At 35.4% G+C, this 24493-nt stretch overlaps 1 protein-coding gene across 2 annotated transcripts in view; it reads right to left on the reverse strand.

The window, feature by feature from the left end:
- Positions 1-24493, reverse strand: part of NEK7 (NIMA related kinase 7) — a 73186-nt gene that overhangs the window by 12054 nt on the left and 36639 nt on the right. For both annotated transcript variants that reach the window (XM_063298385.1, XM_063298384.1), the window contains exons 6-9: positions 17421-17529; positions 14608-14715; positions 9149-9243; positions 3356-3469 (exon numbers count right to left, since the gene is read on the reverse strand). In XM_063298385.1, coding sequence (XP_063154455.1) covers positions 3356-3469; positions 9149-9243; positions 14608-14715; positions 17421-17529 — 426 coding nt within the window. The remainder of the gene's footprint in view (positions 1-3355; positions 3470-9148; positions 9244-14607; positions 14716-17420; positions 17530-24493) is intronic.

The raw sequence follows: 24493 nt of genomic DNA on the forward strand, positions 1-24493 counted from the left end.
GGAAGCAATGGAACTGTTCACAGAAATGGCTTCAGATAAGGAAAGAAGTAACATTAGCACATCATATTGTTTTGGCATGTGAAAATGAGTGTGTGAACAGGAGTATACATGAGAATAAGAAATAAAAATGGACACCAAAAATTTTACCAACCAAAATCCTCACTTAGGAAGTATAAATTGGTTTAAATGCTGAAAACTAACATATACATTGGTTCAAATGTATCGAATAGAATAAATCTGTACTGCATCTACCCACCAAAAATGGAAGTACATTAAAACAGATTTTGTGATTAATTTTTTTCTTTTCTTTATCTAAAAGCCTTGTGTCAAAATAGGCAGAGGTTGATGCAAAGTAATTTACACCATCACCAAATGCATGTAAGTATGTGTGTACTTCTTTGTTCTGTGATTCCTTAATTCTGCTGCTCAGCTGGGTGAACTTTTCAATCTAGAGAAAATTTAGTCTAAATTTTCTAGAAGTTTTTTGGATGGTGTGGGAGTGTAATAAAACACACTTCAGCTTATGTCTTCCTCTTTAATATAGAAACTGTGCAAAACATAGAACATTAAAATGTACAGTTAATGAAGATCATAACTATAGTCCTTTTTTAAAAAAAAGAGTTTTGTTCTAAGTACAATTTTGGAACAAAGAACTGTTCAGAGTAACAGTACATCCTCTATTACTGAATCATTCACTTCATCAGGAAATTATTTCCATACCTATAATATATCAGAGTTTTCATTTTTCTAAATATTACTGTATAGAAATAGGATTTTTAAAACAAAGGCTGTGAAAATAAAGTCCTTGTTTCTGAAAGAGGGGGAAATGCAGCATGATTTGTTTTACAGTTCCCCCTCTCCAATCTGTATAATAATAATAATAATAATAATAATAATAATAATAATAATAGTAATAGTAATAGTAATAGTAATAATGATTTCCTTTTCTGAAAGCAAGGCTTCCATCAGGCCTGGACTTTGATATCTGCCCCTTGGCTGAGAATCTATATATCCAACTTCACACTTAGCTGCAGTGAAGTAGCCCTCCAGGCAGGCCGACTTCAACGAACCACTAGTGGTATCATCATTAAAATCCTGCTGAAGGTCACCATGGCAACCGCCTGCTGAGGCTTCACTGCTGCACGCGGCATCTCCTAATCAGCTACCATGTGAAATGCAAATTCAGACAGTCTGAAAATTAGTCAAGAAGAATAGAGGATGAGGATGCAGGTACGTGAAATATTCATGTGCTTCGTGGAAAAAGGAAGACAGCATGAATGACACAACAAAGAACGGCCCCTGACATTCTTGCTATCATTTTGCATTATTGTTCACACCCTACTGTATTTCTAGGCCTCCGGTTCTGAAATTGCCTATATGAAATGCCATATTTATATTCTGCACAATTGTCATAATTAAAAATGGCCACTGAAAAAAGAGTTAATTGGAAAAGCTACATTAAGTCTATGCTGCACACACCAACAGAGACCATCACATTCACTTCGTCTTCCTAATCATCTTTAAAAACAAATACACAGAATTCCATAGTCAAATTCTCCATGTAATAAAACTACAAATATCATGCAAGGATTTTTAAAGAGACCCTAACTTCATGGACCACAGTCTAATTAATAACTAAAACCTTGAAAAGCAATGAGATTCAGGGTTTGGAGCTACATTATTCCCCAATTCTGTAAACACTGTAAAATTTTACAGTTTACAAAATATGAGGATTTTATATGCATTTCTATGTAAAGTTTAATTTACTTGTTCTATTATTTTACTTTGTCCTATATTTCAAAAAATAGTTCCATACATGATACAAGAATTACACAAACACACAGTCACCTATGTATTAGATACAAGAGACATGAACATGTCTACCTCATACCAGCTTAGATCACGTAACAGAAATATTAAGCCTTTCTTTATTGTGTTGTGGGTGTGGATGTGAAATGCTCAGTATCTAAATCAAAACAAATAAACAGCAGTAGAGGTATGCCACAATGTGTATACAGTAGATTCTTATCCTATGACTTTGGGGGCATGACTCTTCCTCTCAAAGGCACAGCACGCTGATGGACAAGAATCCCTGTAAATAATAGAAGCATATTTTTCCCTCTCCTCTGCAGTTACATATGGATATACAAACATGTACTGCATTGATTGTCACAGAAAGGGAAAGCATTTCCATTGTCTGTCAGTTTTGTCCAAACAGCCAAAATTGCTAGAGAGAAAATACCATAGGTACCGTTTTGTTGCAGCCTGATGTGGTAGTTCCATGTACATCTTCGAATCTGAACTCAGAAAACAGAACAATAAATAGGGTTATGGTGATTCCTCTATACATAAGTTCATGAAGAAGTACACCATGTTGGAAATGTGCCTTGCATCTGGAATACAGTTTGTGATATAAAAATGAGCTTTCCAAGTTTTTTGTATGTGTGCTTTTTGTGGGTTAAGGGATCACACATACTGCAAAATTGTTACTGGGCTACAAAAGGTATTTCAAAGGATTGATTTGCAAAACATTAAAACAGCCAATGTGAGTATTTCAAACAGTGTCTTCAACTGTCTTCACATGCCTCTGCATGCACAGCCACATTCCTTTGTTCATTGTTCCACTGAGACAACCAGGGTAAGCCTTTAAAACAGCCATGCTGAGCCTTTCAGAGGACACAGTTGCTTTAACACTTCAAGAAATTCTTGCCTGCAACAATGCACTTGATGGTGTTCATAAAGCACCCCTCTCAATAGCACAGCTCTAGTCATTACTCCTGAACAGAGCGTAACTACTTTTTCATCACATCCATGTTGGTACTTAGATCACAGTAAACTGAGGGAGAGTCTTATTGTTTCACAAAGTTTTCAAAAGGGTAAATAAGAACTCCACAGGATATATCATTCAGAAGACATGCCATATAGCTGAAAATCAGAAATTCATGTTGTTCACTGTGGTGTAACCAATATAAGCAAAGAGGATTCGGGGTTAACTGCACTCAGTTTAAGCAATTGTCCCCTTATAGCTTGATTTTTAATGCCTTGCACAGAGCTGCAACTATGAAGAAGGCACAAGCAGAAGATACAAAAAGTACTATGTACAACACTACAGCAGTTCTTTCAGAACTATGGCACATTCAAGGTTCACATTTGCAGCCATATTTAAACAGTAGAAATTTTTTTTGAAAGGAAGTTCTGCTTGCAGGAAGTCCTCTCGCGCGAAGTACTAAAATGAACGAGAGCTGTGCAAGAATATCCCAGCTGTACGAAACTGCATGACAGATCCCAGGAGAAACAAGATGCTGTTAAAAAGTAAAGCAAGTTCAAACAGCCCATCAAAAAGGAAGTTACTTACTTCTTCTGAGTAGTGGTCTGATGGAAGGGGTGGATAGTCACATTGTTCTATCTTTTTACATAAGGAATACAAGTTCATTTTGTCACCATAGAAGGGGCTTTGCAATGCAGCCATCTGTATGGAGTGACAGAAAGGATATACTTTTACACTGGTGTGGCAGAGAGGACACAAATACAGAAGCTTGGTGTTTTTTTTTAATCCTGTTTAAATTTGAGGCAGATACTTGTTTTCTCCCTATCCTATTCATTTGAGTCACCTACCTTTTAAATCTGACATTCAGCATACTGGATTAGGTTCTTTCTATAGCATTACACTCAGCTAACATTCCTCTTGCATAAATTAATTGAAATTTCTTCTGAACTCAGAAGATTATTCACAAAATTTGATTAATATAATATTGTCCCTATACAAAAACCAAGAACCATTTAGAAACACCTATACCTTGAAATTTTAATCAGGAATCAGAGGAACTTTGGTAGAATTCACCTAGCTCACAAAGGCTCTGAGTTTGTTTTTCTCTGATAAATTTTCTGCTCACTTTGACACAACTTGTAGCAAGAAAAACTATTTTTTAATATGAAAGGAGTTTTTAAAACAATTTGAATATGGTATGATACTCTGTGTTACAAATTTTCAATGGGCAGGTAGAATTATATTCAAAACCAGAAGGTGTTTTCTGCATCTTACATGCATTTGTTCTAAATTTTATATAAATACCCTTCTTTAAAAGTTACGAGAGCTATGAATAAATATAATCCAAGATATAACCAATAATAAACAGTAAACATGAATGGGAAAATATTATTTAGAATGGGGATGGGGATATATATAAATATTATTGTATGCTCAACTTTCTTCTGTTTGTAGCCCATTTTTTGCCTAAAATCTTGGTCAGCTTTCAACTGGTAAGGACATTTCTGAAGGTTGTAAAGCCATCAACTGATATATACCAAAATATATTAAGAAGGTATGTAGTCATCCATTAATTTAAAAATTACTTTTCTAGAACCATCAAGAAACTGAAAACACCATGAATCTGTTAAAGAAATTATACATTTACTACTCTCTTTGTTTGCATTTGGCTCGCTAAACTGTAGTGTCATAGAAATGTTGTGGACACCTTACTAAGTTCTTAATGGAATATGGAAAAAGACAGCATCTAATTTTAAGGCAGAAGGTAATTTGATTTGATATTCAGAAATCACTTTGCTCTCCACAGGAGGGAGGGGGTACAATTCTGCAAAGAACTGCTTGCTTTACACCCCCCCCCGAAACTAAACATATGCACTGTAAGTGCATGTTCAAGTTATATTTCTAGTGTTTTTCTAATAAAAAATGTAATCTATTGGAGCAGCCCATTTTGCAAACACAATTCTGGTTTTAAATGCACCCCCAAACTTCATATATTTGGTACAATTGTTTTAAAAATTCTTTCACAATGTTGGAACTATTATCATTAGTGTCTCCACTGCTTATTTCAAGATGTTATTGCTTGGCTTTTCAAAAGCAAACAAAAAGTGCAGCAATACTGCTGAGCTTCAAGAGATTTGTACAGAAATGTTCACATTGCCTTTGAAAGCCTTCAAATCTCTGAACCACAGCAGCATGAGCACTGCTCAGAGGGCAGTACTGCCCCAAAGTCAGTCACCCTTTTCTACATGTGCTAATAAGTTTGATTTTGGAAGGACAATGTGTACATTCCCCAGACAGGCAAAGTGTGTGTGAAACACGCTAGTCCATGCTGAGATACTCAGTGAGCTTCAGCAGGGACAGGACAAGCTGAAAATGGCTCTCATCTGTCTTGTGCTCTTTGAGACAGAGCATTAACTCCTTCACTACCAAAAAGGGGTACCGGTAGAAAGGCAAGAAAATGTGGAAAATAAAAAATAAAAAATTAATTTTATAGCAAGAGTATCAGAGTTGCATACATTAACTGGGTATCATAATTGCTGAAAACCAGGAGTTTAAGGCTCTCAGGGAAAACAACATTTTCCAATTGCTTTTCTGCCATAACATTAAATCTTGAAACAACATAATTCAGGCAGCGTATTTTCTTTCAGTGCAATCCAAAACAAAATTAGAAAGTTTTGCCACACAATCAGCACATATGCACAACTGCAAAATAAACACAGAGACAGTCAGCTTTGTACAAAACACGTTCATTAAAAGTAGTTCTGTTTCAATGCTTTAAAAAAGGGAAAGAATGAAGGTAAAAAAGAGAAAAAGCTGAATGTCCCCTAAGGAGTTAAAACAGGACTACTATATTTTCATGCATCTCCTGCTTTGACAGATGAAAAATGTCAACTGTCCTGTTTTTATTTTCAAGCTTTTGCACTATTCATCTGGTTCATTAGTGCATCTTGCTGTTGCCCCTGACAGCTGCTCGCCCTCTCTCCCAGCAGCTGAATTTTTCAGGCTAATTTGATCCTCCACACTGAGGCGATCGCTAGAATGATTGACTTGCTCCCTGACCTCCAGGGTCTGACTCTCCTGATTAGTATTCTAGGGGTGTCTGAGGGACGAAAGCCCACTGTCTGTCTTCAGGGCTGGTGGCAATGCTCTCCCCCACCACCTCTCCCACTCACTCCCATTTTGGGGGGGGGGGAACTGTAAGCCACCAACCTACGACCCTGTAAGGATGCAATTACTGTGCTGAACAATAAAGAAAATGTGTAATATCTACTTTTTCATGTAAAGGTCCATGTAACGAAAGCATGGCAAGTTGATTTTAATTAGTAAAGTCTACCTTGTTGCATATCAATTAACACAGGGTGATTAGAGTGTTTTGGATGTTTTTTTTAATCATTTCCAGAATATTTGAAAGTCTAATTTTCTGACTGTAAAATGAACCTTCAACAACAACAACAAAAATGCAAGTAGTTAAGGAAAGGAGAGAGAGAGAGCTTTAACAAACTGTAAAACAAGCCTTCTCCAAGCTGGTGTCTTCCAGATGTGTTGTGACTTCAACATCCAGAATTCCCAAGCAGCAACTCCAGGAATTGTATTCTGAACACATCTGGAAGGCAGCAGGTTGAGGAAATGATAACTCATAGAACAGCAGAAAATGGAAAGCAAACTCAATTTTAGATTCAGTTAAAGTCCAACTAAACTGTCGGATATTAATATTCAAATAAAACATTAACCAAAGAATGGTTTACTGGGAAGCTATGTAATCTTTTAGGAAAATCTCATGCACATGGCTACAAATTTTCCTACTGCTAATTTGAAAAGAATATAAACCTATGGAACTAATATAAGTTAATCAGAAATCATTAAATTCATTTTGTGTTGAATATATCGAGCAAGTCAAGAGTAAATTTAAACATTCAATCTGTACCATAATTAAGTTGCAATATTCATGCTTTTCAATCCCACTGCTGTTATTGTAGCTACATTGAATAAAGTCTTATTGTTCTGTGGACTGCCCTACAATTACTTAATTTTTATTACAAAACTAAGGGGCCACAAGTTCCTGCTCTTTACAGAAACAATGGCTGAATGGATTTTGAGTGAGTAAAAACTGAGGGAGTGAAATAAAATTATAACCACTTATAACATTAATACTGTAATAATTAAAATGCAGTATCATATTTATCATTTTGCTGCATAATATGCCATTAATATGCTCCAATCCTTAATTTGTTTGCTAAATTGCAAATCTAAAGAGTGAACAGCATCCTATTCTTAAGGCAAGTAAAAAAATTAAATTCTTTAAAACTTGATCTTACTACATAATTATAATTCTCTGTCAAAAAAAGTAGGTAACATAACTGTAAGAAAGGAAAGAATAATGTAAATACAAATCTTAGTTACTAATTTCACAAATAGCACAGTTATACAAATAGCAGCATCACAGAAAAATGAGATTTTTAAAAAATCCTAATTTAAGATATATAAATCTCCAAAGGAATTATCTCATTAAGTTTTTATTTGATTATTGAACATGCCTTAGTAAATAGTCCAAACTATATATTAAACAGAATATGCACCCATATTATATTTCACTAAAAACCTTATTTCAATGTTAAATTCTACCTATTCTCATGTCACATAGCTAGATTTATTTTACATCAAAAAAGGATGAAAGCTTTAGGACAAAGTTATTTTTGTAACATTTCTTCTTCACACTATTTTAAAAATGCATTTTATATATATATATATATATATATATATATATATATATATATATATATATATATTCACAAAGTTATTTTTGTAACATTTCTTCTTCACACTGTTTTAAAAATGCATTATATATATATATATATATATATATATATATATATATATTCACAATACCAAATACAAAAGAGAATTTGAATATCAACTTGTTCCAATGGGTTTCCCTGTAGGTGCTAGAAAAGTTGCTTTAATTGACATAATGCAGAGGGATCGATTTAAAACAAAACCATAGTATAATTTTAAGAATTCAATCATCAAGTGGTAGCTGAGAGAAGCAATTATATACAGGGCTAAACTAGACCAGGTATCCTTTCTTTCTGTCTCTTACCCTACATAAATGTATGAGCCTGAGAGGGGAGAATTATTTTAGCACTGTTTTTTTTTTAAGGAAAGTGCTTGTCACAGTATATAAACAGTCAGAAAATTCTAATATTGTAGTTTTTTTCTTGATAGAGAGCTTTAGTGAGTTCTGCTGAATCACAATGCAAGTGGTTTCCCACTTCAACTTGCGTCTGAACTACAGAAGCTTTTCTAGAGAGCATTTAAGTAGAAGATTTGCAAGATTTACCTTATCAGTAAGGTAAAACTTTTAGAGGTTAGTTATAGACATCCAGAAGCATTTGGTAGAATTTGGTTATCTTACTGATCTCTGTATAATTAACATTTTACAGGCTAGAATTCCGGCTAGAATTCCAACTAAAATATCTGTTCCTAGTATTATTTTTCTTCAGAAACTTTAGCTCTGTATTAAAGTATTAATGATATTTTTTTTAAAAATCATATGGCATAGCAGTTCGGTGGTCATGCTGCTTTTTCTTGCTGGGAAATCCTTGTGAGGTCCAGCAGCCAGATGTGTAAGCTATTTAACCAGGACAAGTCACGTTGCCCAGGGTGCACCATGAGGAGGTAGTCTACATTGCACTGAGTTGGGCTGAGAGAAAGTGACTGGCCAAGGTCACCCAGCCAGCTTTCATGCCTAAGGCAGGACTAGAACTCACAGACTCCTGGTTTCTAGCCCAGAACCTTAACCACTTGATCAAACTGGCTCTCAATGATCTTGTGTTTAATCAACTATAAACAAATGGATAGCCCCGATATACCATATAAAAAGGACAGAATACCAGTTTCCCAAGTTATAATCAGACTTAGCAAGTCTTTATAAGATTCTATACTTTAAGATTCAGAAAAGAAATATTTCATAATTAATGAAATAACAGATGACACTACAACTGTTGGTTCTATTACAAGCTTGATATGTCCATTTCATGTGGGGATAATGTTTTCAATTTCAAATTGCTACCTTGGCAGCTAGCCTTGATACTGAAATATGAAGACCTTCAAAGAAATCATTTCTAAGGAAAGGTATGATGCATTTTGAGAAGTATGTGCTCAAATTCTTACAAATATTTGTATTATATTCTCTTTATATTTTGAAATAAGGCATATGGGCAAATTTTACCATGCATATCTGTAAAATGTCAGATTTCTTTACTTTCAGCTAGTAGTAATTTATGGAATGAAATTTCAATAGAACCATAACACAAGGAGAAAAACATTTTGATCAACAAAACACATCAACAAATTATGCTTATTAAAAGTTGTCAGTATTACCTCATATAACAGACATCCTAGAGACCAGATATCTGATTTGAAGTTATATCCATTTTCATGGATTCTCTCTGGAGACATATAATAAGGTGTTCCCACTACAACAAATATAAATTCATAATAAACAAAAAAATTAAATCAACTTTAAACAATATATATACACCAACATTTGCCTTGAAAAATTACTAGTCAATGTTTAATTACAAAAGGGTAAAGTAACTGAAAAATTATTCTAAGTAATCTAAGCTTTGTTTTGTAAAATTAATTTCATGATAACCCATTTAAACAATAGCAAAGTTTTCCATAATTATCAATAAATTGAATTTTAATGATTTAGCAATTTAAGATTATATTAATTAATCTTACCAATGTGATAATCACAAACTGATGGAATTCTATATTAGTATTTTTTATCTATGCAACATTTATCAAATAAAAAGATATATTGGTTTTATAACTAAAAGGGTTTCTCATTTATTTTTATTTCCTTCACTGAATGAGACTAGTTAACATGATTTTACTATGTCTACATCCTATCTTAAAAGCATACCCAACAACCAATCCTATCTTTTTATTATTTAAAATAAGCAGAAAAATGCTTTTTTTCATGATCAATAAAACCTTTAAAAGGAAGTAGCATCCTCATGTTATTAAAGCAAATCTTTTTTTAAAAGTCTTTTGTCCTAAAATGGTGGGTTTATGTGTATATGTGTCTGTTTGTCTGTCTACCTATATAACTCCTTTTAAATCAGTCTAATATTTGTCAATTTACAAAAATTAACTAAAACAAAAATTAACTGTGGTTAACAGGAACAAAAGGGAAATATATGATACATATAAAAAACAGGAAAGTTTAGTAAGGCATATATCGTCCTGCTCTAAGAGGATTTCATATGGGATAGCAACCTGAATAGTGTCTCTTATAAAACACTAGATACCTTGGATTACTGATTCATGATCCTGCTTTCAGAAATAATTTTGTATGTATCTGTATGACTATGTATATAAACTTTATCTCTATGTAAGTAAGATGAAATGTATTACAAATAATTTATATTTCTAAATTTATAACTGATAAATTTGTTTTTAAGCAAGTATGGAAACATTTCAGAACAAAACAATGCCACAGAACGAAACTTGGAATGTACAGTATCCTGTGTTTTGTATGGAATAAATCTTGAAACATGTTGAATGTTCTAGTTGTAAGAAACAAGGTAACTTGGAATAAACCTTTGTTCCTTTGCTTTTCAATAGTCGTATCCAGATAGTGTAGGTGGAAAAGATTTATCTTAGGAAGATGAATTAACCATCAAGTCAGCATCAAGCTGTGGCTAGAGTATCATCATATCATGTGCCCAAAAGGGAGAACCCTCTCTTGTCAGGGACACTGGTTGGTGGGCAAGATACATATTCTTGTCCATAACTGAACACTGTTGTGTAAATCAGAGCAGGTCTATCTACATGTCTTCCTCTGGCTCACCAAGATAATGCAAAATTCTCTGAGCTACTACCTAAACAGATAGACACAATCCTTTTTCTCCTTAGCAAGGTCCCAAGTATGGTCCCACGCAAAGAGGGGGTCAGGATGCTTATGCTTGCCAATACTGAAATCAGGGCTCTGACTTACACTATTTCACTAAATGGCAAAAAGCTGCCATTCAGCAAATCTAAAAGGCACAAGCCTCCTGGCTATTTCAAATCCTTTCATATTTTTGACACTACGTCAAAAATTCTCTAACAAAGGAGCTCAGAAATTTAGACAATCTACTGGAATTTAGGATGGATTAAGTACAGCATTTTTCTTAACTTTCTAATAAAAGTTTTTTGGCTTGAAAAGGCCACCTAACCCGACACATCTCTACTGATGAAAACTCCAACTATGCTGTTGTGTTTTGATAAAACTTCTAATCATACATATTGCTTCACAAGAAGAAAAATGAAGTAATTCTGATCTCAGTTTGGAGAGAATTGCTGAGAAGAGACTTTGCAAAGGTCAGCCTAACAATGAAATTTACAGGTTCTTATTTTATCAAAAGCACAAGTATCTTTTAACTAGTGGTTTTCCAAAACCTACTGTTACATTAACTATAACACAAACTGAAGTTTTCAGTACCAACTTTCTACTTCATTCTCAGAAATAAAAGGAAGAACTGCCATATCCAAGATCGGTTTAACAACAAAGATAATTGAGGTCTTTTAAAACCATTCTAAAAGCATTCAAACAAAGCATTAAAAACCATTCATCAAAAAGGGTGGGGTGGGGTGTCATCTAGTAAAATGGTTAGCAATAAACATTGTAAAGATGGATAAAAGCAATTATGCAGTGTACAGTTAACAAGACAATTAATTGCCACCGGAATGGATGGACAGTAGCAAAACATTGGTTTTACAGGGATTAGACAAAGTGCATTGTGAGGTGACCATTAGTCACAAAGCCTAGAAATGAAGCATTGCTTAGAGTAACATACATCTATGCATACCAAATACTTCTAACAACATGCCTGTGAGCTTTTGCCACTCTAGAACAAAATGTTAGACATGGTTTGACTCTGGGAACTCTAGTGCTAGATATTTAAATCTGAAGCTAAGAAAAATGTTACTTGGATTCAACATAACTGGCTGCTCTATCTAGAAGCCAGAGCACAATAAGCTACTTTTTCATGCACTATTGTATAATTTTGCACAATGGCACAAACACCAAACAAAACAAAAAGAAAAAAAGGAAAATTGAAAATTGAAAAAAGGAAAATTTTAGCATCTCCATCTAATATCCTATAAATTCTCATGTAAGAATACTGTGAGATTCTATCAAGATTTGAGTCATTTTAAAATTGTTTAAAACAGCATTTAGTTGATTTTGGATTCCACAAGATCATCTGGGATGCTATCGCTCTCTATTGGTCATGGACATCTCTTTAGCAATCCTTGATCTAAAGGAGTTCACTTTATATTTGCTTCACTGAAAGCTACCACTTTAAAGAGGAACAACTTTAGATAAAGTTTGTAAAGGAATGGGAGCAGGACACTATACAAATACACCATAAGCAAAGAGAAAAGCCTCATGAGAAACAGAATTCTAGAATCCTATCAAAACAGAATCCACTTTGGGGTAAAATCAATATACCTTTGGCTTTAAGCTAACGTTTTTGGAAGAAGAAATCAGCTTAATGGCACTTGACAAAGAACTAAATCATTGCTGCAAAAGGCAAGAATATCCCAATGAATACACTTCACGTATCTCTGGATTTGAGTAGATGAAGGCAAGCTGAAAATATGATGATTCTTAATATTTATTTCCAAAGCAGCAAAAGATACTGCAGAGTCTAAAAGACAATAAACAAAGATCCCTTTTTCCTTCTGGGCCAGGCAAAAGCAGACCCATTTTTATCAATTTATGAACTGTCAGCCATAAGCCTAAAGCAGAGCAGCACATGCATGACAGCATGAAACCAAGAAAGAATCTGCAATAGCAGCTCAAAGTCCTGATTACAACAGAGCATGGGCATGAGGATGACTAAGCAGAGTAGAGGGCCAAAAGTTACCTATTAAGACCTGTCACTCTGAATCTACTTTGTAATCAATCAATCAATCAATCAATCAATCAATCAAAATCAGTAAAGACCTAGAAGGAAGCGAACTGCTTTGGCTGTTAGGATAGAGACTGAGTCTGAGAATGACGAGGACAGCCCGGAAAAACTGCTAAGTCAAACCGAGGAAGAAACAGAAGAAGACTTATGAGGGAAGAAAAATCTTGAGGGGGAAGAAGCAGAACAGCTGAAGAGGCCAGGCAGTGCATCAGGTTCACCACCACCAATCAGCACGCGAGAGCGACGCGTGGCAAGGAGGGCCGAACAACAAGAAGCCCAATTGGCTCTCAACCGGCAACGGAGCAATCTTGCAGCCTATAAAAGGCAAAGGAACGCTCAGAAGGCCGCCGGAGACAACTGCTACTTTAAACAGCCTCACGAATTCGGCTCAGTACCTTCAGAATCAGCTCTAGACTTGGAAGGCTATCTTAATCCTGATAGCCCTGGTCTTCCTGTAACATCCTCAATCCTCCCGCCTACTTCTTCAGTCACTTTAAATCCTTTAGCTGCAACTCCATGAATTGACTCCCTCAATAATCTCTGCCGCTTCTCGGACTCAGAAACCTCCTCAGCAGTGGAGCCTTAGAGCTGTCCATTCCTGACTGTTGACAACCATCCACTCCTGCATTCAGCTCTGTCACAATTAATTCGAATTCTTCACCTCAGCTTATGTAAACTTACCTTAGTTTCTCTCCGAATCGCCACTGTCTTTGCTTCATAAATTCTGTGTCAAGCCTGTCAACATTACCAACGCTCCTTCAAGTTCCTTACTCTTTTAATCGGATTTCCTGCCTCAGATTCTACACTGTGTCAAGCAATCAGAGCTGCCTGTTATTACCTCAGAGTTAACAACTCCTAATTTTCAATCAGTTGGTAACTCTGCACTACGCAATTAATTGATGTAATCTTGTCTGTATTTCCTGTTGCTTATAACTCCTTCTATTGTTATTTTAATTTGGGGAATTAATTACCTCAGAGTTAATTACCTGGTTAGTAGTATTTCAATTCTTGTTACATTCATAATTTCTATTCAATTTACAGCTTGCTAAAAGAAATTAATAAGTTTCAGTTTTATTATTATTACAATTTCATTTAATGTAAATTTTTGTTCAATAAAGAATTTGAATTTGAATTCATAGTCAGTTAAACAGGACATCAGCATCCAGATCCGATTTCTCCCATCATCCCTAACCAGGGCTTGGTCAACCTGGTGGTGTGGGTTTAAGCTAGATTGTATTTATGGAGCTAGCTTTGCATAATAAAACCGATGAAGTTTTATTTTTGCTTTCATTTCACTCAGGTACACCATATTTGAGGGGAACCTCTAGTCTACCTTAACAGTATGACAGTTTACATGCCCAATCTCCATAGGATCAATGCAGGAATTTATGATCCAAGCACATATCCATATAGGTTTCCTTACAAGATGAACGTACGCAGGGTAATAGCAGGAAATATTGACATAAGGAGATCTCCACCTGCTTTGGATCCCACCTCACCAATAAACACACTTCTTGTAGAAAAAGTAAACAGTCCCTACAATGTGTTGCATTAATCAAGCACTCAAAACCAAAAGTAAAGACCACCACATTTGAAAAACTAGATTGTTTTGTAAAGTAACCTATTAAAAATCCCATTCAACAAGAGTGTCACCAAAATCAGTCATAACAAAAACAGCTTAATTTTGAATGAGTATTTTCCAATGCACAGTAAATAAACTTCATTTACAATTAAGCATATTTTAATCTGTACCAACAGACAGCTGAAATTCTTTAATTAAAAAATACATCAAACAGAAGGTTTGCTGCATACACTATGGATATATATAACATTAACTTCCTCATTTAATTATACAAACAAAGAAATCTTTCTGACCTAGAGAATGTGCAGCTGTGGTTTTAGAGCTGAAAAATCTTCCCAATCCAAGATCTCCAAGTTTTACTACTCCTGTAGCAGTAATGAATACATTTGCTGGCTTTATGTCTGAAAGGAAAAACAAAGTACGGCACTATACTGTTAACAGAAATGAAACCCAAAACTTGCAGCATTGTCAAGTATTATTGTTTGATCAATTTCTGTTTCCTTTTTTTTAAAATACAACAAAAATATTTTAAAATTATGACCTGTTATCTGTGACAAGTAATATTCAAACTCCAGGCACAGTTGAATTCAACATGCAAGTTACTAATTAACAATAAATGTGTTTATGACTGCAGTAGTTTTAGGCTGAAATCTTCTATCCAGTTTTGGGGAATAAATGCTATGAATTCAAAATGACTTGCTTCTGCAAAGAAATGAATTGAATTGCATAGTTCTGTATAGTGTGTTCTATAAATAGTGAAAAAATGATGCTCTGTGGGTGGTAACAATGACTTTATTAACCATGTATCACCTGAAAAAAAATTGGTATCATGGTGGTTGTAAGAACTGTCTTGGTGCTGGACCTATTAAAATAATCCAATCCCTGAAAGTTCTGAGATATTTCCAGAATTTCTTTGGACAAATGTTTAATTAGCACTGCAAGCTATGCCGTTGAATGTTTGAATGATGACATAATGGCCTAATCCATTTTGAGACCAGATTATACAAAGGATTGTCTTCTCTGTGATTACTCTAGCTGTCCACTCAAATTAACAGGAGACACGTTTCTGTCATGTTCTGAACACAGTTGCTTATGTCCAGATATGGAACTCTTGTCTTGAGACATCTGTTAGGCAGCTACCTTAATGGTAAAACAGGATCTAGACCAAGTTGGTTTAATTTAGTTTCTATGAAAACCTTAAGTCATAATGAGGTCATTTTACTGATGTCAGAGGGAAGTGAATTTAACCTGCTCTGGATCCACCTCACAGTGACTTTCAACCTCACTAGTATGTATAATCTATATGTCTCGCTGTCAGAAATTATTTGCTCTTATGTTTATAATATTTTTAAAAATATTTAAAATGGAATGGAAATTCTTAGTAATGAACAAGGGTGGAATATGCACATTTAATACATACTCAGCTACAAGGTATCCCTATTTCATAGGCTGGAGTTCATATCCCTCCTGATTATCCAAGATACAGAAGGAACCACAATTCCAAAATGGTGAAAAATTTCCAACAAATTTTACAAAAACAAACTACAGTCCATTTGAAGGTCTGTACAAGAGCAATCCATAAGTATGCTACCTTTAAATGAGTATTGACTGAGATGATACAAAAATGCAAACCCTTGGAAATGAGGAAGCATACTCTAACCCAATATGAACCCAAGCCCTGCCTATCTGGGTTAGATTGTACCACTAGGAAAGAACCAATTAGTCTGATATACTTTATCAAAAGGGGATGATTCTTACATCTTTCAAAAAGTTTTTTTTTAAGATTTAAGGGGACCCATATGTGAATAACTAGTGATTAAATTCCATTCAGTTATTCTTCAGGATGGCCATTAAATGTTGATATCATTTTTTGTTTTGTTTTTAGAGCCAACTTCATGTAGGTAGTTCTTCTGTTTGGATCTAGGACAATAATTTCAATTATTCAAATATTACAAGTATAATTTTCATAACTTAATTAAGAAATTGGAGATAATCTGATTTCTAAAATCAAATCAATTTTATTTTCAACCAGCAGTAATTGATATTTGCACTTCAGCTTGTCATATTGCTGTATTAAAATACCACTGACTGATCAGGAATGGTATTTCCTAAAGCAAAATATAATTATTCAGTATGTTACAACTGTTCATAGTTGATTTCTCTGCCATGATTTCAGATGATTTCTATATAGTAAGATTTTTAACAAGCCCAAGATATAATGCTAAAATCTAGGCTCACGAAGCTTATCAAATGCATTATGCTTCATAATTCTGCAGGCCAATAAACAGAAGAGGAAAAGTTGTTTCCTAAACATTTTTAGTTGGAAAACACAGTTCTAAGAAACTTGAGATGGACCATTCTGCTATACATAAAGCCTCACTGGTAAAGTTGGGCCTGGGTTTTCTGCCACCATCCAGGGCACCAATGACAAGGAAAAGACAAGCCTTGCTGCACCTTTGGCCAGTGAGGGAGCAGCTACAGGAAGTATGCTTCCTTTCTTCCTGCACAAAAGAAAAGTTTGATCTAACTGACAGTTGTGACAGGACTACAGAGCCCAAAGAGGTATAATCTGGCCTCCATATACCAGTCACAGATACAGTAAAAACAGCTCCTGGATTTTGTATGTGTGCATACATGTGCAGAGACTGGAGTGTTTCCATTTTGGAAGTGTTACCTGTTTTGTGTAGGCCACTCCAAGAAGCATGTAATCAAAAGGCAGGGTACAAATCTTCAAGATAAATCAAAATAAGTATCTACCACACATAAAACAGCATGCATATGATTGTAGATTATTCATTTTAACTCAAATGTTATTATATGCATCTATATCTATTTCTATTTCTACACACACACACACACACACACAAACACACGTAACTGATTGGGGCGGCCAATAAACCTCATAAAAATAAACAAATGTAACTAGAGAAGAGAGAGATGTTAATGATTTTTTTTAATTAAATACATAAAAATATATCTTAGTTATCTACCTTAACAAATAAGAACAACTGGAAAAGGCCATCACCTACCTTTGCAGTTCATGTAATATATACTGCAGTCCCTACATCTGTACTACAGTAGTTTGGATGAAACGCAATTTAGTTACCTCGATGCATGACACGCCGGGAATGCATATGTTCCAAGGCACTGCACAGCTGAACAAAGTACTTCCAAACTGTCCTTTCTGGGATCAGCCTCTTCTGCTTCTTAAAATGCTTTGAAATAATAAAATAAAATAATACTGCAATCTGGATTTGTTATTCAAGTAATGTTGCAGAAGATTATTAAAATGAACAAGCCTTCAGCTTTTCAACCCAGCAATCATTAACACAACTGAGAAGGCAGGACCATGTTTAACAAAGAGAGAGACGGTTCCCTAGGGATGCGCTTTCCATGAAAAGAACAAGAGTTGAAGAAAACAGCTTGGACCAAAGGGAAAGACTGATAGGTCAAGATGAGACTGGGAACTTATGTGTAACTTAAACTGAACCCCTACTTTCACAAGTGATAATCCTCATTTGGTTATGTCTACCTTCTCCCCTCTTCCTAATAATGAATATAATTAGATATTAGATCATGGTTTAGCATAATATGAATGAGACAGAGGAAACCTCAGGCTCACACATTCCCCTTCTGGGGCATTCTTCCAGTACAACTTCATGCAAGAAATAAGAAGTTGCTGTTTAATTTTTTTAATTAATCAAAATTTAATATTGTTTCTGAATCTTAAATTGCAATGAATCTTAATAATCATTGGTTGGAATGGCACAGCTTCATAAATCATGATTTAGTCTATGCTGCAATTTAAGTGCAATCAGTGTCACCCCAATTTTTTTTTGTTACATACATTTAAAATATATATTGCCCTTCCTCCAAGAAATATACAAGCATTTGCTCCAGTATTTTCCTCTTAACAATCCTGGAGGAGCAGCTTAGGCTGAAAATAAAATGCAGATGAGACTCTCAATATAAAAATAATGTAGTGTAATATTTAAAGTACACTAGTTTGGCAACATGTATGTTCATGTATATATGTATATGTTTATATATTAAGCAAGTGCATCAGAGAGAGCTAAATACTGAAAGATCAAATTAACTCAAAAGGTTAAACTAAGGTAGGGCTATTTAAAGGAGGCCAACCTAAAACTGAATCCTCCAGAAGCTTTGTGATTCAGACTTCAGAAGGACACAGAACAGTATCTGCAAAATATCTTCCTCACATCTCCCATCAAGAAAATCCCAATAAAGAAAAATTTGAAAGTAGGAAGATGAGAGTTGAGACTGTGTGATCACAACTAAGGTTTACTAAGGATCTTCAGTAACAGTATTTCAACAGATTGTTCCAGTATTCAGTGATTTTTTCCCAAAAGTTTTGTAGGAGTTTGCAAGAACCATGAGGATACTTGATTGCTTGGAATGGGTGGATGTTCATACCCTTTGCTGCTCTCCAGCCATCATTCAAGCCATCCTACTTTGCTTTCTGTGACTTTGGCATTTACTTAGAGGAGCACAAAAAGCCTTGAACTGTTTTTATTCATCATAATTCGCTTGTCTCTGCACCTGGTACAGACCAGATCATGATAGATCAGCAATCTAAGAACTGCATTTTGGCCCCTTTGCTTCAAAAACAAGTAGTTTTCACTCCTGCCCATCAATTCCTTCTTAACCAATTAATTAAACCAAGCTTTGATCATAATCCAGATCTGAACAAAGGTATTCCTGATGGTTTGACCAAATTAGCTTTTGAAGGGAATCTCGTTAGCCTGGCTTGTGGCAAATGAAACATTTATTAGTGGGTAAAAGAAAGAGTAATAGGGAGAAAGTTTCATGCAACTGGAAACAAGCAAGGAGGTGCAATCCTGCAACCTTTTTTCACTCCTTAATTCAGCCATTTGAGAGAGTGAGAGAGTGATATTATGACTGCACTTTCCTTAAGACAAGCAACAGCATAAAATATTTAAAGTATTTTATATTTATTTTAACATCATTTCCTCTTACAATTTTTAAAAGCTCAAATGAGGCAATTAAATGCCAGTTCCCTGAATGGTGCCATTGCTGAGACCTGGATTGAATCCAAACAAATTCTGTGAACTGTTGTCCCCATAGCTGAAATTTGCATATCAGAGAATTGTTTGATGTTGACAAGAAGACAGAAACCAGAATTCTTTTTATATACAAGTGAATACACAGCTTCAAGTATATGAATATAAAGCCTACTTCTTTGTTTTTAAAATTATCCCTGAAGATTTTAGAATGTACTTCTAAACAAACTTCCCTAAAAACAACAACCCCTTACAAAATGCTTACCTATCTGGATATCCCATCCCTTGCTTACATCTTTAACAGTATAGTATGTACTTCTGTTTTTGTACTTTGTATTTGTATTTCTATTCTGCTTTGTGTTTCTTTGTGTTGGGAAACTGCATGGAATTATTAACGTAATTACCACCACTCAAAAATTTGCTATGGTAAATTCCTGTTGTGGTAACTCTATTTTACCAGTCACATAGCAAATACAACATCAAATATCCATTTGTTAACCAAATATCTAAGTCATCATTTGCCTGACTTGAATGGAAAATGTTAAAAATAGATCTGCATGGCTACTTCTCTCACCTGCAAAGAGTAGCCACTGCATCAGGAGACAAAATTAACTTGTCTCAAAAGGGACAATTTCATCTTCCTTGAAAGCATGATGAAGAAGGGCTCTTTTCCTAACCTAAAGCAGAGGCTAGAATTTGAGCAGCTTAGTTACGCAAGATAATATGAACATTAGTGCACACAATGCTAGCATTTACAGGTAGTCCTCACTTAGCAACCACTCGTTCAGTGACTGTTTGAAGTTATGACAATGCGGAAAAGAAGACTCACAACTAGTCCTTGAAGTTGCAGCCATCACAGCATCCCCATGGTCATGATTCGGTCATTCGGCAACCAGGGCACATTTACAATAGTCGCAGCATTCCGCAGTCACATGATTGCCATTTGTGACCTTCACTGCCAGCTTCCAACAAGCAAAGTCAATGGGAAAGCCAGCAGGAAGTCACAAGTCGCAGTCACGTGACGTGCTTAACAACTGCATGCAATTCGGTTAATGTTTGGAACTGGCAGAACTGCCATCGTAAGTTGGCGTGGTCATGTGATTTTTTTTCTTTACAGCTGTGTCACTTAGCAATGGCATTCCTGGTCCCAATTACAATTGTTAATTGAGGACTACCTGTACTGCCCTCTTTGAACTTGACTGGCTACTGGCAATGCAGCTAAGAAGAATTCAGAATTGACCAGAAGAGGCAACAGAAAATTTAGCTTCACTTACTGAGGCAATATAAAATTTAAATTAATATTTATTTATACCATTTACAACAGACTGACTGACTTCATGAAATCTCTCTTTGTCTCTGTTTTAATTAAAGATAAAATTAACTGTATCCAGTAAAAACAAATAGGCATAGAGCACCACAACAGAAAAATCCAAAGCTTGACCTCATGGTGTGCTATACAGAATTTAGTAGAAGTTTAACAGTGGAAGACACACTTTGTGTGCAGATGGTTTTATGTCTGACTCCTGGCATCACCAGATAGAACTGGAAAAGGCATCATGGGAGCAACATACATTCTTGATGCTACTAAATTGCTCTCAAGAACCTCTAACGTTTCAATTTTTAAAAACAAACAAACAAGCAACCAACCAACCATAGCATGGTGAAGAGGGAAAATGATTGGAGAATTAATGTAACTCTGTTATTAGGAAAAGTAACAATACATGATAAAACAGCTCCATTTGTAATACTAGGAGCTGGAAACTGAGTGATCAGAGACTTAGGATAGATGGTGATAGGCTACTTTCTGACCTAGCACATCATTGGATTACATTATTTTCATAAAACGTAGCACCAGCTTTTGCATGAGGGGCACAAGAGCATGAGGCTTGTTGTGCTTGTATCCCGCTTATAGACTTCCTATAGGTATTTGGGGGCAGGGATTGGGAGATGGAACAGAAGTGTTAAAGAGAGGTCAGGAATCAGGGTAGTGACGAGCAAAGGGAGATATGGTGGGAAATGGGGAGTGGGCCACTATTACGGAAGGGGGATTAGTTACTTCAGACCAATTCCCACTTCCAGCCCCTTCATCTTCATCCCAAAGGCCATCTTGCCAGATCCTCAGAAGATCTAGTGGTATGTTTGAGCTTACTGTGATACCAGTCATAACTTACAGCCAAACTGAAACATTTTTCTTTACATTTACAAAGGCATAAAAACCGGAAGTTGCTGCACTTTCTTCTTAGTGTATTAGAAATTGCTACACCACCAGAAAGGTACAAAACATAACAGGTACAACTTACACCTGTCCTATACTTTCTAGTGTTTCTGGACAAGTGGAGAACAGGACCTCCCTCTGCACATTTCCCATGCTCTGGAAGTATGTCAGATGGAATGCTGAAATATCAAGCAGGCAAAGTCCCAAGACTGTCTTTAGAAATCTTCCTCCAGGTGCTTCCAAATTCTGAGGAATGGGATCCTTTCAGTGGTGGCATCAAGTTCATGGCAATCACTTCTAAGTGAAGTGTACCTTACTTTAGGTACCAGATAAAGCTGCTTTCCCAATTGTTTAAATGCATTATTATTTTATTTGTGTGGTGAGGTAATAGATTCTAATTAGGTTTTCTTTTATTTTGTATATAATTAGCTGGAAATGCTGCCAAAGAGCAGCATATATGAGAAGAGGAAGGGAGGGAAGCTGGTTTTAGTTTAACAGTGTACCCACAATATAGCTATAGCAGCAGTACTTTTCAAACTGTTATTCAACTCTCGCATCAATACAGAGTCGTTCAAATATCAAGATGGATTTACACAAAAAAGTAACTCAAATATATGCCTACTCTTTCTGGTTTCTCCTGCAGCCTCAAACCTACTCAGGCTTTCTGAGGATTAAAGCCTGCCTAGTCTTCACTGTAAAGAAAGAAAAGTATTACTTTTATATCCTATTATTGTGATGGGTGTGAGTAATTTTATCCTGAAAGTGCTTTGCAAATATTCACAGCAGGCATTTGAGGTTCTCTAAGATAACCCACGGGATCAAATTAAAGAAACCCCTTAAGCACTCAAAACAGCTTTACTGGACTCTGCTGTGCTGATACCATAGCACTGGAAAAATATTTCTTCTTTGTATTGACACAGAAGTAAGCAAAGCTCTTAAGTTATGTTTCCTCACACTTGGTCTGAGTTTTCCCCCCATTTGCATTCTGGCTATTACCTTACTACTACATCACAGCACACCCCAACTGCTTGCTATACAGAAGAGCCAAATGAATTCTATTTAGTGAGAATAACTGCATCAGACTGATCACATATATCACTCTGAGTCATTTCTGAATTCCATAATGAAACCAGCACTCTGGTGGGAAAGTCAGCTATGCTGGCAGGAAATTTTCAAAGTGTTCTCAGATATTACCCTGCATCCATCAGAGAGCCATCTTATTAGGCCATCATGCTCTTGCGGAGGAGCACTGCCACAATAAGCCCAAAATTCACAAGAATTTTATTACCAGAAGATGAGACTGAATCCAAAATCCTTTGGACTATTGTCACCCAGTGTTACTGTGGCAAAAAACAATAAAATTTGTTGCATTGATTAACTCAATGACAAACATAAAAATCCAGAGCTGCACCAGAGAAAGAATACTCAGAATGGTTGTCTGAAGTCACTATTCTATATCTGTCACAAACACTGTTGTCTAAATGTTGCGTTTGTATGTGTGTGTGTTTGTGCATATACAGTCAACACTTCTGCTGGCATTATGCATGCACACACGTGCAAAGATAATCAGGAACAAGAGCAGCCATATGAGCTTGCGAAGGATGCAGCTGTTTTAATACTTCAAAGAGAGGTGCTTCATTCATATAATGCACTTTGCAAGACATCTCTTTTGAACATTTTTTCATAGCCCTAACTAGCATACAACCTAGCATATTTTGCTTTGCTCATTAAGGTAGGATGCTTGGTACAAGGGCTGTGAATATTTAAAAATGAACAAGAAGAAATGTCTGAATAGCCTGATTTTATACTTTTTCCCCTTTTATTGGATATCTTTTCTTCTAATTTAGGGTGTTTCTTAGTTTTGTTTGCTTCGGAGTTTAATGGGATTTTTCCCCAAGTATTTTGTTTTTTTTCTCAGATAGCCAAGTATAAGTTTTTAAAGCCCTTTTATTATTATAAAAGCAGGTTAGAGGTTTTTCTTTTAAAGTATATAATCATACACACACACACACACACATACACACACACACATATACATATACATACAGTATATGTGTGTGTATATAATAAAGTTAGTTAAATAGATATATATTACATATATATTGCATAATAGATATTCATTATGTTTTTAACGCACTCTCTTTCTATATAAACTTTTTTCTGACCTCATGGAAGCACAGCACCTCATGGCTATCATTAAAGGAGTCTAATCTTTTCCAGACTTCTATGAAAGCATGAAAAAAAGGATGCCACTGGTCTAAGGAATACACTTGTTACAGTTCAAGGAAGTCTTAAAACATAGCACCATTTTTTTCAGGCCTGTCCAGAAGCCTAACATAGATTGGGCTCTTTAATGACTAGCCAAGAGGTGTGATGCCTGCAGTCACCACAGTCTCCAACTGTTTTCAGAGAATGCACAGTGCTACTAGATAGCACAATTCCATGCTAAACATTCACCGAAAAAGTCTAATGGAAGTAGGGACAGAAGCCCATTAATACCCTGATTGGATTCCAAGAGCCTGCTTCTTGAATTTAATTACTGATTCTCTCTATTCACATAATAAGCAACATACATTCAGAGGCATTATCATTTTTCTATTGTGTTATATCCTGTCTCTTCAAATTATCATCTAAAAAGTAGCTGGAAACATATTTACTGCACTTCCCTCCCTCCCTCCTTCCTATATTTTTAACATAAATTCATAGTACAAGATCTATGAAAATGTTACTATACCATGACACCTTATGCATATTTAAACATAGCCAGATAAGCTGTCATTAACTTCAAACAGTAATCTGAACTCACTACATAAAACATGATGTATATGTGAAGAGGCAACTTAAAATACCATGGAATGGAATAGAAAAAAATGGAATCAAATCTGATTGTGGGCTACCCTGGATTAAAACAGCAAGGGAAAA

Source organism: Candoia aspera, chromosome 3 (genome assembly GCF_035149785.1).
Source record: "Candoia aspera isolate rCanAsp1 chromosome 3, rCanAsp1.hap2, whole genome shotgun sequence".
In the NCBI taxonomy this organism is placed as follows: domain Eukaryota; kingdom Metazoa; phylum Chordata; class Lepidosauria; order Squamata; family Boidae; genus Candoia; species Candoia aspera.